The following is a 15740-nucleotide window of genomic DNA, read 5'->3' as shown; positions in this document are numbered from 1 at the left end:
ATGCATACTGTTTTTATTTGTGTGTAAGCATCTGATAAGAGAGCATTTGACTTCGTCTGCTTAGGAGTTGCAACAGTTCTTTCTGTCCATTTCCCTGTGAGTGAAAAATGTCCTTCACAGAAGGAGGGAGACAGAGAGGGCGGAGGCCAGGGAGAAGGGGAACACGTGTTTGTGTCTGTGTGGTCTCCAACGGGAACTTCTCCGGAGGGCTGCCTGAGTGTGGGCACTCGTCTGCCGCTCTGCTCCCTCCAGACACTGCTTTACGCTCTGATCTGGCCGCCCCGTCAGATTGGCTGAAATGCAGGGTGTCTGCAGTGAAATGTGCCCCGTGGACTTTACAGCCAGATGCACAGTGCTCACATGTCTGACAAAGGAGCGTCTCCTAAAGTCTGTGACATCGTGAGACAGCTGTCTTCACCACCAAAGAGATGTCACATATTTGGAGTAAAAAGGTAACAATGCCGGTCACCTATTTACTGAAAGCCACTCCCATGTGCTCTGTCAATAATGGAGAAAGTAAGCACGGGCTGGTGTGACTCCTGTGTGCACACGCATGCATGGGGAGAGGCCAAGTGCGAGGAGTGCCCCAGGCCCAAGTCCTCCACTGCTGTCTGCTTGGGGAAGGGGCTTCATTCGCAGTTCACACACCTTTGCTGCCATCAGCTAGGAGCCTCGGCCTGGCTGCAGCAGCAGCACAGAGTTACCAGGTGACACAGCCAGGATGAGCGCAACATTCTGGGGGCAGGAGTGTGCATACCCACACGCGTGCTCTTCTCCCTCTCATTCTCCAAATATATACATATACTTGTAATTTAAAGACATCTTTCTGCTTCATAATCTATGTGTCCTTTTAAATTGCACATCAGAAAGTAATAATTCTGTTCTCTGCTTCAATATAGTCTACATGTTGCCCTCAACCTCTAACTCAGGGGTCTCCAAACTACGGCCCGTGGGCCGCATACGGCCCCCTGAGGCCATTTATCCGGCCCCCGCCGCACTTCCGGAAGGGGCACCTCTTTCATTGGTGGTCAGTGAGAGGAGTACAGGATGCGGATGCAAGCGCGGCATCGCTCACATTCAGTACTACTTCCGGTGATGCGGGAAGCACGCGCGAGTCACGGCTCCGGAAGTGCGTCATATCACTTGTACGGCTAGCAGTGACAAATATGGAACCAGACACTGACCATCTCATTAGCCAAAAGCAGGCCCATAGTTCCCATTGAAATACTGGTCAGTTTGTTGATTTAAATTTACTTGTTCTTTATTTTAAATATTGTATTTGTTCCCATTTTGTTTTTTTACTTTAAAATAAGATATGTGCAGTGTGCATAGGGATTTGTTCATAGTTTTTTTATAGTCTGGCCCTCCAACGGTCTGAGGGACAGTGAACTGGCCCCCTGTGTAAAAAGTTTGGCGACCCCTGCTCTAACTGGTTACTTTTCATTAAAGTCTATTTTATTAAATGGATTGTAAAAAGGTTCTGTGACATGTAAACATATGCTGAAATTACTAATTGATTTCCTGGCTCTTTAATTTTATAATTTATTAGTAGTAGTACAATTCTATTCTTTATGTAAATAAGCATAAGGAGGTGAGAAAGATAACTACTTATAGATTTATCCCTCCTATTTTTCACTCCTTTGCCATGTGAAGGCCGGTTATCTTAGGGGAACCCTGGTATAACAAATGAATCGGCAATGCTGAGTCGGCCTCACAGGGTTCCCACCGACTCACCATAACCCGTCTGCGACACGAGCTCCGCCGCTCCTCCAATGGGTTTTGTGAACACTCCCATGATTCCCTTCCCCACGCCGGAGATAACGCCCTTGGCCTTGTGTCCTGCGGACGCTTGAGCATCGGATGTCTTCTGGAAGTTTTGCATTGGCTGATCGACTATGCCAGCAATTGCACCTGAAAAACAACAAAAGCCCCCCAGTAAGGGATGAGGCTTAAAACCTTGAGAAAGGAAAACCTTCCATTTGGAACACAATTTCATTTGGATTGAAAATGAAAGCCCACCCTCATTTTAAAGTTCTTTACATTTACTTACTACCAATTATTTAAGTACATCAAGAGCAGTTTAAGTTAAACATTTATTGTCTCGTTGAAACACAATGTTCAGACTGGGTCTGGTCCATTATAGTCAGGATCTGTGAAGTTCAGAATTTAATAAACATGTCAGACTATTCCCAGGTGACAATCCTCATCATGCCTTTTTCCAGAAACTAGGCAACACTGTTTAGGGACCAGAGAGAATTCCTTAGAGAAAACCTGCTCAGCCTAATATATTTTCAATTAATTAGGAGGAGGAAAAATAGTGGAGGGGCTAGCCCCTTTGTGTATTGTCCCTTTTAATTAGAGCAATCATTCATTAGTAAATATATTAACAATTATTTAATAATGAGTAATTATTGCTATAGTAGTCATTTCTATTACTTAGTGCTGCATAACAACATTTCGGTCAATGACAGAATTCATATATGATGGTGGTCCTGTAAGATTATAGTGGAGCCAAAAAAATTTCATTGTCAAAATTCTATTGTCTAGTAACACTGTAGCTGTTGTAAGGTGTGCAATGCTTTACTTGTATGTTTGTGGTGAGGCTGGTGTGAACGACCCTACTGCCTGCCAGTCGTATCAAAGTATGGCATATATTTATACAATTATGTATATAGTACATACTTGATAACGATAGTAAATGACTGTAACTGGTCTATGTTTGTACTGTACATAAGTCCTCACTTACGGTCAAAGACTGGTTCTGCAAATTTTACCATAGGTGAATTGATGTAAATAAGAGTTATGACATAAACAATGAAATGACTATTATACTTTCTATCATTATTTTAGAGTATGCTCTCTCTACTTGTATAAAAACAGTTTTCTGTACAGCAGCATCCCGTGGGATGCTAGCAGCAGCCTCACACAGCTTAGGGTTACCACATTTCTTGATTGCATCATTTCCTCTTGTGCTTAATTTCATCTAGTGTTGTTCTGTACAGGAACGTCATGTGTAGGCTTGCAGCCTAGGAGCTTACAGGCTATACCATGTAGCCTAGGTGTGCAGTGGTTACACCATCTAGTTTTGTGTAAGCACACTCTATGATGTTCGAACAATGAAATCACCTAATGACACATTTCTCAGACCATATCCCCGCCATTAAGCTGTGCATGACTCTTGGCTAATCTGATGAGTACTTACTACGTGCTGGGGACTGTGCTAAGAGCTCTGCTTGTCGAGATCATTAATCCAGATGATCCTGGGAGTCAGGAACGTTCTTACCCTTGCTTCCTAGACAAGGCCACTGAAGCACTGAGAGGTGGAGATTTCCCATGTCACCCGGCTGTCCCATGTCACCCGGCTGTCCCATGTCACACGGCTGTCCCATGCTGAGGCAAGATTTGAATCTAGGGGTCCGAGTCACAGCCTTGCTTCTTAACCACCAAGCTGTCCCCTGATCCCGTTTATGAAATAGACTCTTCGCTTTGCCAGTCTTGGAAAAACTTCCTCCTCTCTCACTACGACTGAGTTGGCCACTTGCTCTTCATTTGAGAACAGCTATAAACCCTCTTCTCACGCTCTGCCCGACAGCTGGCCCGTAGACTGCTGTCCCCTCGCTCGTACTCTGAGGGCCAGTCAGGAGATCTAGTCAGGGTTTTACCAGTCTGGGGTGTTTTCCATGATGGAGCAGAGCACTCCCTAACTCGGTAAGAGGTGAAAATTTCACTGCAATGCTTGACAGACTTTGTTTTCAACTCAAATAGCTAGGATTAATGAAAGTGCACAAGTCCCCTGGTAGAAATTTCAGTACATGTCAAATCCCATTCTTCCAAATGCCACTAATTCAAAGTCTCCTGGGTAAACGGAGATTTCCAGGTCTCAGTTAATGACCTGCTAATTTCAAGCAATATTCCATCGAACAAAATCCAGTAGAACCAAAGGCCAGTTCCTTCAGGTCAACTGTAAAGGGAATGCTTTTCAAGGGTTCCATTCCTCTCGATTTTGACAGAGCCATTTAAGTTCATGTATTGACAGATTAAGAATGACCTGAGGCGACAGGTCTGTTTCCCAGCCTAGACCGAGGCTTCTCAGACCTGCAGGCAGGGTGCTGGGAGCAGAGGACGCTGCTCGCAGGGGTCGGCACCTTGGCGATGGAAGGTGGAGGGGTCACCGTTTCAGGGCCCCCAAGACACCAGTTCTGGCAGCCAGCTAGGGAGCTCGCCACACAGGTCCCGTTTGAGGAGCCTGGTGCCCTGCTCCCTCTCCGTGAGGGTGGGAGTCAGAGCAGCTGGGAAGGATTAAGGGAACGGGCCACAGTGGGGTGACGGCTGCCTTTGTGCACGGGAGAGGCAGGAACCTCAAGTCATTCCAGAGGCCGTTTGAAGTGATAAACATGACACCAACAACTACAGCTCTTGTGATTCATTATCTGACGTCTTTGACAGGTCTCTATGCTTAAGAGTAGGAAACGGGCAAGGAAGTACAAACCCATCAATATGTGAAATCAGGGCACGCATTCTGGTAGAAATGTCTTTTCTCAAGGGCAGATTTCCAATAAGCCATTGAAATTGATTTGAAGGCAGGTGGTCACTTCAGTGAGATCTCCCATTTCCCTTTCCTGTGCTGGGCCCACCCTGTACTCGGGGCCTTGACGGCCGAGACCGTCCACTCACACAGGCTCTAACTGCTGCCTGCCTGAGTGCCAACAGGTCTCGCAGCGACACTCCTCTTTGATCTTCCCCTTTCTCCAGCCACCGGCCACAGTAAAGGCTCCGTTACTACGGCTCTGACAGATAGCTCCTTGGGCAGCCTGAAACAGGGGAAAGGCTTAACCCCATGACAAGGTGTCAGATTCTAAGAATAGAGGAGAAGCTGTTGGATCACAAGCACTCGCCCAGCACCGGCCTGGAGGGGGGAGCTGGCCTGTCACACACACCGACACCTCGCTGGTCACCAGGTGTGAGCTGGAGAACAGAGGCCGTGGGGGACGGGCAGGCGTCTCACGGTGTCTGCAGCTGGGCCTTGGAGACGCAGCTTCTCTTAGGGCTTCAGAAGGCCCCCTTCCTCGTGTAATCCAGCTAGATACCACAACTGGTAAGTTATTTACTGTCATACCCCTCCAGCTCTGCTCGAAGGCTCTCGGTAGTGGAAACTGATCCCCAAACTCGTCTGCTGGCACCGGGCCCGCAGGGTGGGCGGCCACATGCAGCCGGCTGTGATGTGATGGAGTGCAAGGAAGGGAGAGTGCCCCTCGGAGGCGTGTCCACGCCGAGCACACCCCCCAGGCAGGGGGGGGGGGGCATTTTCCTTCCCACCTTCAGCTGGGAGAGGAAGAAAGGAATGGAGAAGGCCCTCCCTCACCTCTTCTGGGACTTGCTCCTAGCCTCAGGCAACAGAGCTACGAAATTCCTGCCTGTGTGGTTATTTTGGTGCTATCCCTACCACACACTGTAATATTTTGGGCGTTTTAAGAATAAATCACAAAGCAGAGGCACCTGCCGGCCCTGGGCCACTACTCCACAGCGCACCACTGCAGAGACGAACGTAACCCACAGAACGTGTCAGGTATGCCAGCTTGAGGTGAGCTCCTGTGGACCAGGCAGATTAGGGAGGGAAGTAATATTCTTCCCGAATTCCCCACTCACCGCAAACCATCTGCGAATGGCTGACAGTGATGTCAGAGGGGCCGCTCAGAAGTGCCGTCTCGTGAGGGCACAGCTCTGTGCTCGCTCACTTGAGGGCAAGGGTCCCAATTCGTAGGGTAGAGGCCTATTTTGTTGGGGTTCCAAATGGCATCCCAGGAGGGGCCGTGAAGACAGAGGGTGCGGCTGCTGGGAAATCTAGCAATGCTTCATAAGTCAGGCAGCAGCCCAAGAAGCGTGGGTCAGGGCAGTGAGTCCCGCCAGGGGTACTCATGAGCGAGAAGTCATGTCTGGAGGGCGCGGGGAGTGTGATTGTGACATGGAGCTCACATCCTCCGAAGCAGTAGAAAGTGGGCTGTATGGGGAATGGGTCTGGTACATGTGGGCAAGCCTGATGCCAATTCTGCAGGCTACACAGAACTGTTCCAAAGCCATTGCTTTTCGAAAACTAGTGGAACTCCTCCAACAGCTTCGGCGGCATCTTTCAGCGGCATCTCCCTGCCAGCTGACACTTCCTCACTGACCTGAGGCGATGTGGCTGGGCACCGCAGCCAAAACCTCCCTTTGATTCTCCAAGTGTCTCATAACACTCCACAGTGTCTCCATGGGGGCGAGGCAGCATCGGGAAGGCCCACCAACCCATAAACATTTGGAGGAAATGTGTTCCCCACCCTGGAACTTTCAGTTGTTCAGTCTCCCCACATCCTGATTGTTTCCAGGCGCGCAGCCCTCCGTGCTGGGTGACATGTGGAGAGGCCAGGCCCTTGTCCTGGCTGGAGGGTTGACCTGGGCAAGTCAGTGAATCCCATTCCTGCCTGGGGTTTGAGGATCAAATCAGATGACACGTGGGAAAAGTGCTCTGTCAACACCCGAGGGGTCTTCCAATACTTTCTACTCTCTGGGTTGTAATGTTTCTGTCTTGCAACAGAAGAAACTGAGGAACCAGTATTTTAATTTCACCGAACATGGGTTGCAAACTGTTATTTTATAACAACTATAGCTTCAATCAGGCACTTAATTGTATTTTGGGGAATGTATTAAATGGTGGCAAATCTACACTTTCCCAGGTAAGGGGACCTGGTTGGGCTTCCCGTCTGTCTCTTCTTCTTGCCACACATTAGGGAGTTCTAGGACCAGATGTTTTGAGATAACCCTGTGATTTATGTGGGTTACACAGCGTTCTTAAACTCTTAGAGGAAAGGAAGCCGACATGGGGCAACCTGGAGATGCCCACCGTGAACTAAAATGTCCGAGGAGCGCGGTGACAGCCGGGTGCTCAGGGAGGGCCGCTGGGAGCTAGCTGCTGGGGCCCAGGGCCAGACCGGCGTCGACGGGTGCAGCCAGCACAGCCCAGGAGCTCTATGTACCCCTAGGACTCCTAGGGTTTTGGAAATTCCCAGAAATGCAGAAAAACTCTGTGAGCCCACTGCAGTTTCCACAGACCGAGAGACTCCTTGCGTGGACGGGGAGGTACAGGGCACAATGACTATGGCAAAGAACAGAGCGTTATGGGTAACACTGGAACCGAGCCCCAGAGGGTGGCACCCCGGGAGCAGACTCGCGGCTCCTCTGTATCTGATTCCTACACCAGGCAGTCACCCAGTGGAACCGGCCGTGGGAGCGGGCTTCTCGGGGCGGGAAGAGAGCAGATGCGTCGGGAGGGAGGCGGCCACGCGCCACACTGCAGGTCCCCTCTGTGCGCACCTGCAGCTCCAGGAAGGGCTCAAGGGCTGTGCCTCCCGCCCCGGGGCCCCACAGACCCCAAACAGTTACCTGAGGCACCTCAGATGGCCACTCCCTGTGCTTATAGCCATTTAACCCACTGGACTGAAGCTAAAGCCGAAAGACTGCTGCCACTGCTCCCGTGCCACATTTTGGAATCAACAACTCTTGTAATTCCTTCGCTACCATAATACAACAATAGGTTCCAACCACCAAGTCCAGGCCTGGGGTCTGGCACACACCGACCACTGTGACTTCTCATAATGTTGTCTCCAGCCCCAATTTACACAAGAGAAACCCAGGTTCAGAGGAAGATAAGAACTGGCCTGCAGTCAGAAAGAAGGGGTCTGGACACACCAGTCTGGGGTCTGCAGGCTCCTGAGAACGTGGCCACTCCCCACACCAACCCCATTGCTTCTGGGGCCACTCCTCTACCCAGCCGCGCCACACCCGGCCGTTAGCCTCCCCGTTTCCACGCACTGTTAGGTGACAGTGCCACACACACTGGATGTCAGGACTTAAACACTTCCAGTAACCTAACCTGCTCTTGTGAAGTGTCACTCCGGCCTCCCAGGGCCTCCGCTGGCCGCGCTGCGAGTCGCGGGGCTGGGTTTGGAACGCGGACTGGGGAGGACAAACCTTTCAAGCTCAGCTTTTCTGACCTCTGTTCCCTCTCGCTGGGGACTTTGATCTCTGGGAGCTGCACACTCCTTCAGATGCTGGGCAGGCTCACTGCCAAGCAATACAGTTTTAAATTCCTTTGCAAACAAATAAACAAAAAATACCCTTGAAAAAAATCCTGCTCTGCAGAAGTTCAGCTCTGAAGCTTCCTTTTTATAGATTTTTCCAAAGTAACTTATTTTGCAAACACTCGGAATACTTGGAAATATCCATAGCAATCTTCACCTCGAACTATACCATCTGGCTGTTCAACAAATGGTAATTACCCTGAGTCAGGCTGATCTGGATTTCCTAAAAGAAAATTAAAAGAAAAAGACAAAGCGGGTCCCTCAGACAGTTGGTCCGGTGCTTCCCAGACAGGCAGGCATCTGCAGCGCTGCGGAGGGGAGGGGTCGCGCTGCAGGTCCGTCTGTAAGTCACTTTAACGAGCAGACAGCTGTGTGCTGCTGTCCTCGAGCTGACACCCCCGCGCTCGGGGGCCTCCTGTGCGGTGATTCCTTTCTGGAGAGCAGAACCCCGAGGAGGCCAGAGATACAGCCACGCTGGAGGCAAAGGGAGGCGAAGCTCAGCGTTGTGCAGGTGAGCCTCGCATCCAACAGGTCAGCCCTGTGCCAGCTGCACCCTGGTGCTGGGCGGAGCTCAGCGTTTGTGCAGGTGAGCCTCGCGTCCGACAGGTCAGCCCTGCGCCAGCTGCGCCCTGGTGCTGGGCAGGGGCCCGTCCCAGAGCCGCACCGGCTCAGCACAGGGACGGGGCGAGGGCGACCTCCTCACCGAGCCTCAGCTTGTCTGCAGAAAGGCAGTGAACTTCCCAACCGCCCCAGCGCTGGAGTCCGCGCCCTGCGGCAGAGCCGGAGGCCGGCGAGCCCCTTACCGAGCAGGCTGATGCCCAGCCGGGACAGGCCCTGTCGGAGCCCCTCGCCCAAAGTCTCCGGGAGCTGTCGCCGCCACTCCTCCTGCCGGTTGTAGTGCTCCTCATCGAGGGACAGCCGGTCCATGTTCCGGGCAAGGCTCGTGGCCAGGTTGGTGATGGAGGTGAGGGTACCTGAGGGCACAAGAGCACGTGGGTTGGCCTCCTGGTCACATATACAGTGGAGCCCGGGGCGAGGGCTCCCAGAGGGCTGTGGGAAACGAGAGAGGGGCAGTGCATGCACATCTGTGCCTGCTGGACGTGCTGGATGGGGAGTGGTGGTAGCTGCTCTTGGGCAGCTGGAAGCAACAGCCTTCAGAGAAGGAGGTGAAAATAAACATTTGCTCAGGCCAGTGATGGCGCTCCTCAAAGGGGTCAGCAAGACTCTGCTACCAGGAAAACCCCTAGAGTTTCATATGAAACTATCACTCACTACTACTAGGTGATCGTCAAGGCTTCGCTAAGACAGTTGTGAAGTCCTCAGTGAGGCCCAGTTTTGAAGGTTAAAATTTGCCTGCTCTGATTTTAAAGGTTAAGGTTACTTGCTGAATTTTAGACAGATTGTAAAAAAAATGTTTCCCCTTGAGAACAAAATCATTCCCTCCTTGTATCAGTCATAGTAAAGGGAAACACTGACATTTATCATTTGACATTTTGAGGAAGCGATTTCTGTGCCACAGAGAATATGTACAATTTTGATATTCAGGATGTTAACTGAAGAACATAAGGACAAGAATGGGAGCAAATCACGTGAAAGCTGTGATTCTGTTGGTTTTTTCCTAAAAAAGTCTATTTTAGGATCGCTCACAGACTCAGAACCCCCTCCAGCAAGTTTGTGTAGTTCTCAATGAGCAAAACTGAGAGGCATCGATGGTCCTGTTTCTGAAGCTAATGAATCAGCTCAGCTGTTATGGATGTCAAGTTTGAGGAAGAAATGGAAAATGTCGTTTTTGCAGCTGCATCTTTACCAGTAATCTGAAAAGAAAAAAAAGACATGCGCACGCACACATCCCCCCCCACACACACACACGCGCGCGCGCGCGCACACACACACACACACACACACTCCCTAACAAGCCAAACAGATTTTGCTGGGAGAGCACAGTGTAAAAACCCGCAGTGAGTCAACATGCTAAGTTACCGACAAACTTCAAACTAGCAGGTGTTGTCTTATTTTGCAATAAAAACAACAGAACCACAAAGATTTAAGTGTCAAGAGTGAGGTGTCCACACCAGTGACTCATCCGTGAGCTCCGAGGCTCCGCTCACAGCTCCCGGACGCAACCCTGGGAGCGGGCCTGCCATTGTCCAGGGAACCTGGCTTATTGCTCTTGCTGTTCTCCTGCCAGCCCCTCTCTATGGATCCCGGGGTCTCATATTTCAAGTGCAAGTCTTCTTCTGAGGCCTTCTAGAGACTTCTGTAACCTGCCTGCTCATAACAGAGTTGCAGCACTGTTGATAGTAAGAAGCCTCTTCTGGGGGAGGAGCCCTTTGAACTGTTTCCCTGTTTCCTGCTGAGAAAAAAAGGGGACTCAGATGGCCTTTGTCATAATGTTCCAAAGTCACTGCCAACCTGACCAAAATATGGTCAAGCAAACACAGGGAGAAAAGGAAAACATGACCCTGGTTGCACAGCCAGCCTTTTGGCTTCTGTGGCTGATGACCCGTCTGGGCCACAAGATGGCACTGTTTACATGGCATGCTAGGGACACGTTGGCTGCTTCACTCCAAACAGGCTTCCACGTCAAAATGTATCCATAGTCTCCCAAAAGTTATGACAACTGTATCTACATTAAAAAAAACATGATGAGGCAACGCAGTGTAGGGTTTCTGATGTTTAGCAGAAGTCCTGAACACCTTTAATATTTCTGTATTTATCACATGGAATCACAGTGGAGCCAGTCTGTGTTTTCCCAATGGGAGGTTTAAAATTCTGAAGTTTCTGAAACATTTTCACACACTACACAGGCAGGCGGTGATCTGTTTAAAACATAAGACACTATATACAACAAATCCAACATTTCACTGCAAGCTAACAAGCCAAACAAAGCTAGACGAAAACCTAATGCATTTGAAACTTAAAACACGTTCTTTAAAAATAAAAAATAAGACAGGGGAAAGTGAAATGAGGCATTATTACAAGGAAACAAAATAGCTACCTTTGGAAATATGCTTTACAAAAGCTGTTGTCCCTCTGGAAACTCCGCTCACGAAGGCCCCAGGGCCCCGGGTCAGCCCCTCATACGGGAGCCTGAAGAAGTCCGCGATCCCGTTGCCGATGCTGCGCACCAGGCTCGCCGGGCTGCCGAGGATTTCCAGAGACCCCACCACCCAGCCTGGAAGGGACCAAAGGGAAAGGGTTACTGAGACCTTAAATACAGCACTTTCAACATTTGGGAAAAATGACACATTTTCCCTGCAATTCATTTTTCACACTAGAATTGAGAATGTAATAAGCTCCTTTGGAGCAAAATATGGGAAATAACTCATTCGCTGTGAATTCAGATGTGGCAAACTTTCATACTTTATAAATCAAAGTGATCCTTCTGGCAGCCTCACAAATAGCTTTAATATGACTTTCCTGCTGGAGCCTCCCTTACTCCTGCGAACGGGGACCGTGTGCAGGGGACACACAGCCCACCTTCCGGAGGGGGGCGGTCCTTCAGGCTGCAGGTGTTTGCAGGCGGGGATTTTATCTTTAAAAACCTCCTCTGGAAGGCAGGCACTGGGATACAGACATGCCTGGTCAGGGGAGGTGGCCAGATGCTAAATGGGGTGTTACAAGGGGGATGCAAAGTTATGACAAAGATGGAAGAGTTACTTTTAATCTTTCCCAATCCTACCAAGCTGAGTGCTTCCCTTTAGAGCAGAGCTAGAGCCAGACAGATGTCTCCCCTTCAACCCCAGATCCAGTTGTGTAAGCTTCGGTGACATGGTCATACTGACTAGGGTAGCAAGAGGGGAGTGTTCCCTGCAGACGCCCCAGGACGGGAGCTGCGGGTCTGGCTGTGTACGTGAGCGGGCCATGCCGGGGGCATGCCAGGGGCTGGCCGCGCAGTGGCCTGGTCGCTGCGTGCTCTGCCTTGTGGGAAGGGGCTGTGGTGTGCCCTCTGCCAGTGGCTTCCCTTCCTCTTCCTCCCTGGGGGCTCTTGCCCAGAGGGCTGGAGGTGCAGGCGAGGGCCAAAGTCTAAGGAGAGGAGCATTCCTAACAGGGGACTCTCTCTGGTAACCAGTGACCTCCGCAGCCCAGGGCTGAGAGCACTCGAACGGGGAGGCCCTGGGGACAGAACCCACGTGGAAGCCAATCCTGCCTCACCAGCAGAACCCTGGAGGACAGTCCTGTGACAGAGCTTCTCAGTCACGCCACCGGCTTCCAGGGCAGGGGAGGCACGGGTGCAGCTCAGTCACAGCCTTAATGGGACCCAGGCTCGGCGACTGCGGAGGGGGCCATTCTTAAAACTAAGACCACCTCTCTTCTCCGGAACTGTATGAAGATTACACTAGGGTTTATGTTAGAAGAGGGAATAAGTTTAAAAAAGATGATTATAAACGAGAGGGCATTCAACATTTTTTAATTCTTACAGGTAATTATGCAAGAGAAGTACTATAATCTCCTGTACATAGATGCAGATTAGCTAGTGGCTGAACCTCTCCCTGGGCTCAGGGGACAGAGGAGACTCTGACACGGCTAACACCCGTCTCTGCTGTCTCCCGGGCAGGCAGGAAAAGGAGGAAACTGGCTCAGAGATGAAGTCAGTTGCTCACAATCTCCCAGCAGTGAGACCTGTGGGCCAGGTTTCCAGCCTGGGTTCCCCCTATTCTGAACACCCCCTACCCACCCTACCTGGAGAGCCCAGGCCGCAATGAGCAGGCTGGGTCCTGGGGAAGGCTGTGGAATACTCTTCCTTGGAGAACACTCTCTAGAGCAGGCGTCCCCAAACTACGGCCCTGCCCGTGGGCCGCATGCGGCCCCCTGAGGCCATTTATCCGGCCCCCACCACACCTCCAGAAGGGGCACCTCTTTCATTGGTGGTCAGTGAGAGGAGCACTGTATGTGGCGGCCCTCCAACGGTCTGAAGGACAGTGAACTGGCCCCCTGTGTAAAAAGTTTGGGGACCCCTGCTCTAGAGGTAGAGAAATACAGTAGCACATGCTCTTTAACCTGGAATAGTTTTACGGTTCCACCTGGAGGCGGAGGGTTGGTCTAGACATATTTAATTAAAATGAAGAAATAAAGAAGAAAGAAAGAAGAACGTAGCTCCTTCCAGGCAGAGACCCCAGTGCAGGGCACGGAGTGGGCGGAACCAGGCCCTGCACACAGGAAGGCAGGTCGGGCCTCCTGGGTCAGAACCCCGTCTGAGGGAGGCTGACGAGTGGACCGGACCTCCTTCTCAGTGGCATCTGAGCTGGCCAGCAAAGGGCAGACCGGGTCGCAGGACACTCTTTCCTTAAGTCACTGTTTCCCTCCAAATGCAAATATATCCTTAGCTTACTTGTTTGGGAATTTTGTTGCAAAAGGGTGTCTGTCTGTCTGGTTTCCCATCAGACTGAGACTTGGGGGTAGAGAGGGACCCCAGGAGATTGTAAAGCCCACATTCTTTTCTTTAGCTTTAGTTACTCATTCCTAACTATTCTGCTGTTTCTTTATGCAGCTTGTTCACTCCAGGCAGCCCTGTCCCCTCTGTGAGAACGCTGGCACATTCCCTTGAAGGCTCTTCCACCTGGGGGCTGGTCACTCCTCGTTTCCCATCTCTAACTCGCTCAACCACTGCTTTCCTCCAGATGATCTTCAGACTGTCTACAGGCTTGTAATGACAGAATTCCCAAGAGGCTCTAAGATCTTGGCCTTCTCTATTAGAATTTCTTGTCTCAGTATATAATGAGGTTGGGATAAAAGCTTGAAAGATTTTTAGGTGGATTACAAAAAAATCCAAACAGGATGTTCTTGGGAAAGCTTATTAAAAGCATAAAACAAACCAAAGGCATTTTTAGCACACAGGCTGCAGGTACACGGTCCTCGGTGCCCCAGTCAGAGCTCTGTGCCGACGGACACACAGACGGGGCTCCCGCATCACAGCTCCGCGCTGGGGCAGGAAGGGAAGCTTGCCTTCTCCGGCCCCGGACCAGCGCTCAGAACCTACATGCCTGCTTCTCACGTTAAAAGCAAAAACTGCCTGAAAGGATAAGTTTCTGGGACTGTTTATAAATATATCCATCTATTAAATCTGAAATGCTAACTGCTTATTTTTAAATGATTTCTTAGCAAGAGGGAAATATTTCTTCATTGTTGTGCAAGCTATCAAAACAACAGTTCCGGCAGGGCCCTCCCAGGATCTTGTCATTTTCAGTTAAGAGTTCTGGGAGCCCTATTAACTCTGTGCTTTCGTTATGGGGAAAATGTAATCTTACCAACCACATGGGTCGCTTGCTGCTACAATGTTAATCTTCTACGGGATGCACTGCCACATACAATGTTACAAAGGCTCTCTCTTCTGCTACTTTCGGAAAGTAAGACTTCCATGTTGTTTACCAAACAGGGCTCACAAGACCAGCTCTGGCTGGTGTTTGTTGCTTGAATTCATGGGAACATGAGTCAGACTGTCACAATGAAACTGCTTTAGAGTCACTTTAGGTCAGGGATGTCTGTTTTGACACTGATTACCAACGAGCACTGATTTTCAACCGGTATGCTGCAAGAATTTTTAAAACATGCAATACCTATTCAGTCAGGGGCATTGACCTCTTTTCCCTTAGAGTGTCAAATAAAAAAATAACAACAGCTAACACAACCATAGCTGCCTGGTTGTTACGCTTATTATTATTATTATTGTTGTTGTGTGTGTGTATGTGAGATCAGCAAAAAAATAAAATGATATTTTGGTATTCTGCAGAATTTTAGTAGTTACTTTATGTGTGCCACAGATGAAAAAGGTCGAAGATCACTGCCATAGAGTATTTGGAGACAACTTGGCCCTCAACACTTAACTTTCAGCACTGTCCTCCCACACAACGTGTTGTACATGTTCTCAGACCACGCCCTGCAGACCTTTCCAGCTCAGGACTGTGCAGAGGCCGACAGCCTTCTCTCCACCATCTGTCTAGACAAGGCAGGGCCGCACTGGGAAGGTGGAGGGCTCTTTGTGCATCTTATGCGCAAACAAACCCTTTTGAATTTCTCTCCTACAGCTACTCATGAAGGACTGTAATGAAGAAAACTAACGACCCAGAACTGCATTTCTTTTAGGCCCAGGAGGGGAGGGCCTGGGCTGATTTTCCTGGCGGCACGAGCGGGCTAACACAGCTTTGTACCTGCAAGGAGCCCCGTGCGTTTGCTCCATTATAATTCTAAGTCATGTGACAAGGAATGGACCAGCTACTGTTGCTTCAGTAGTTAGTAAGTGCTAAGCAAAATTCAGGGCACTTTGTTTACTTTCATTGTATCCTCTCAGAAATCTTAATAATCCATTTTATGGCTGAGAAAACTGAGACTTGGGAGGGTCCACAATTTGACCCAGACCTTAGAGTGAGTGGAGGTGGAGTCTAGATTTAAATCCATTGGGGCCTCGCCTGACCTGTGGTGGCACAGTGGATAAAGTGTCGACCTGGAATACTGAGGTTGCTGGTTCGAAACCCCAGGCTTGCCTGGTCAAGGCACATAAGGGAGTTGATGCTTCCTGCTCCTCCTCCTGTTCTCTTTCCTCTCTCTCTCTCTCTCTCTCTCTCTCTCTCTCTCTCTCCAATAAAATGAATAAATAAAATCTAAAAAAAAATAAAATGAAAAAAGAGT

The 15740-nt window shown here is 49.9% G+C and overlaps 1 protein-coding gene across 4 annotated transcripts in view; it reads right to left on the bottom strand.

Moving 5' to 3' along the window:
* The window catches only part of VPS13B (vacuolar protein sorting 13 homolog B), an 887459-nt gene that overhangs the window by 5989 nt on the left and 865730 nt on the right, over positions 1 to 15740 (bottom strand). For all 4 annotated transcript variants that reach the window (XM_066379210.1, XM_066379212.1, XM_066379209.1 and 1 more), the window contains exons 57-59: positions 11113 to 11289; positions 8918 to 9088; positions 1735 to 1911 (exon numbers count right to left, since the gene is read on the bottom strand). In XM_066379210.1, coding sequence (XP_066235307.1) covers positions 1735 to 1911; positions 8918 to 9088; positions 11113 to 11289 — 525 coding nt within the window. The remainder of the gene's footprint in view (positions 1 to 1734; positions 1912 to 8917; positions 9089 to 11112; positions 11290 to 15740) is intronic.

This window comes from Saccopteryx leptura, chromosome 3 (assembly GCF_036850995.1).
Source record: "Saccopteryx leptura isolate mSacLep1 chromosome 3, mSacLep1_pri_phased_curated, whole genome shotgun sequence".
Taxonomy (NCBI): domain Eukaryota; kingdom Metazoa; phylum Chordata; class Mammalia; order Chiroptera; family Emballonuridae; genus Saccopteryx; species Saccopteryx leptura.
This window is presented reverse-complemented; position numbering and strand designations above follow the sequence as displayed.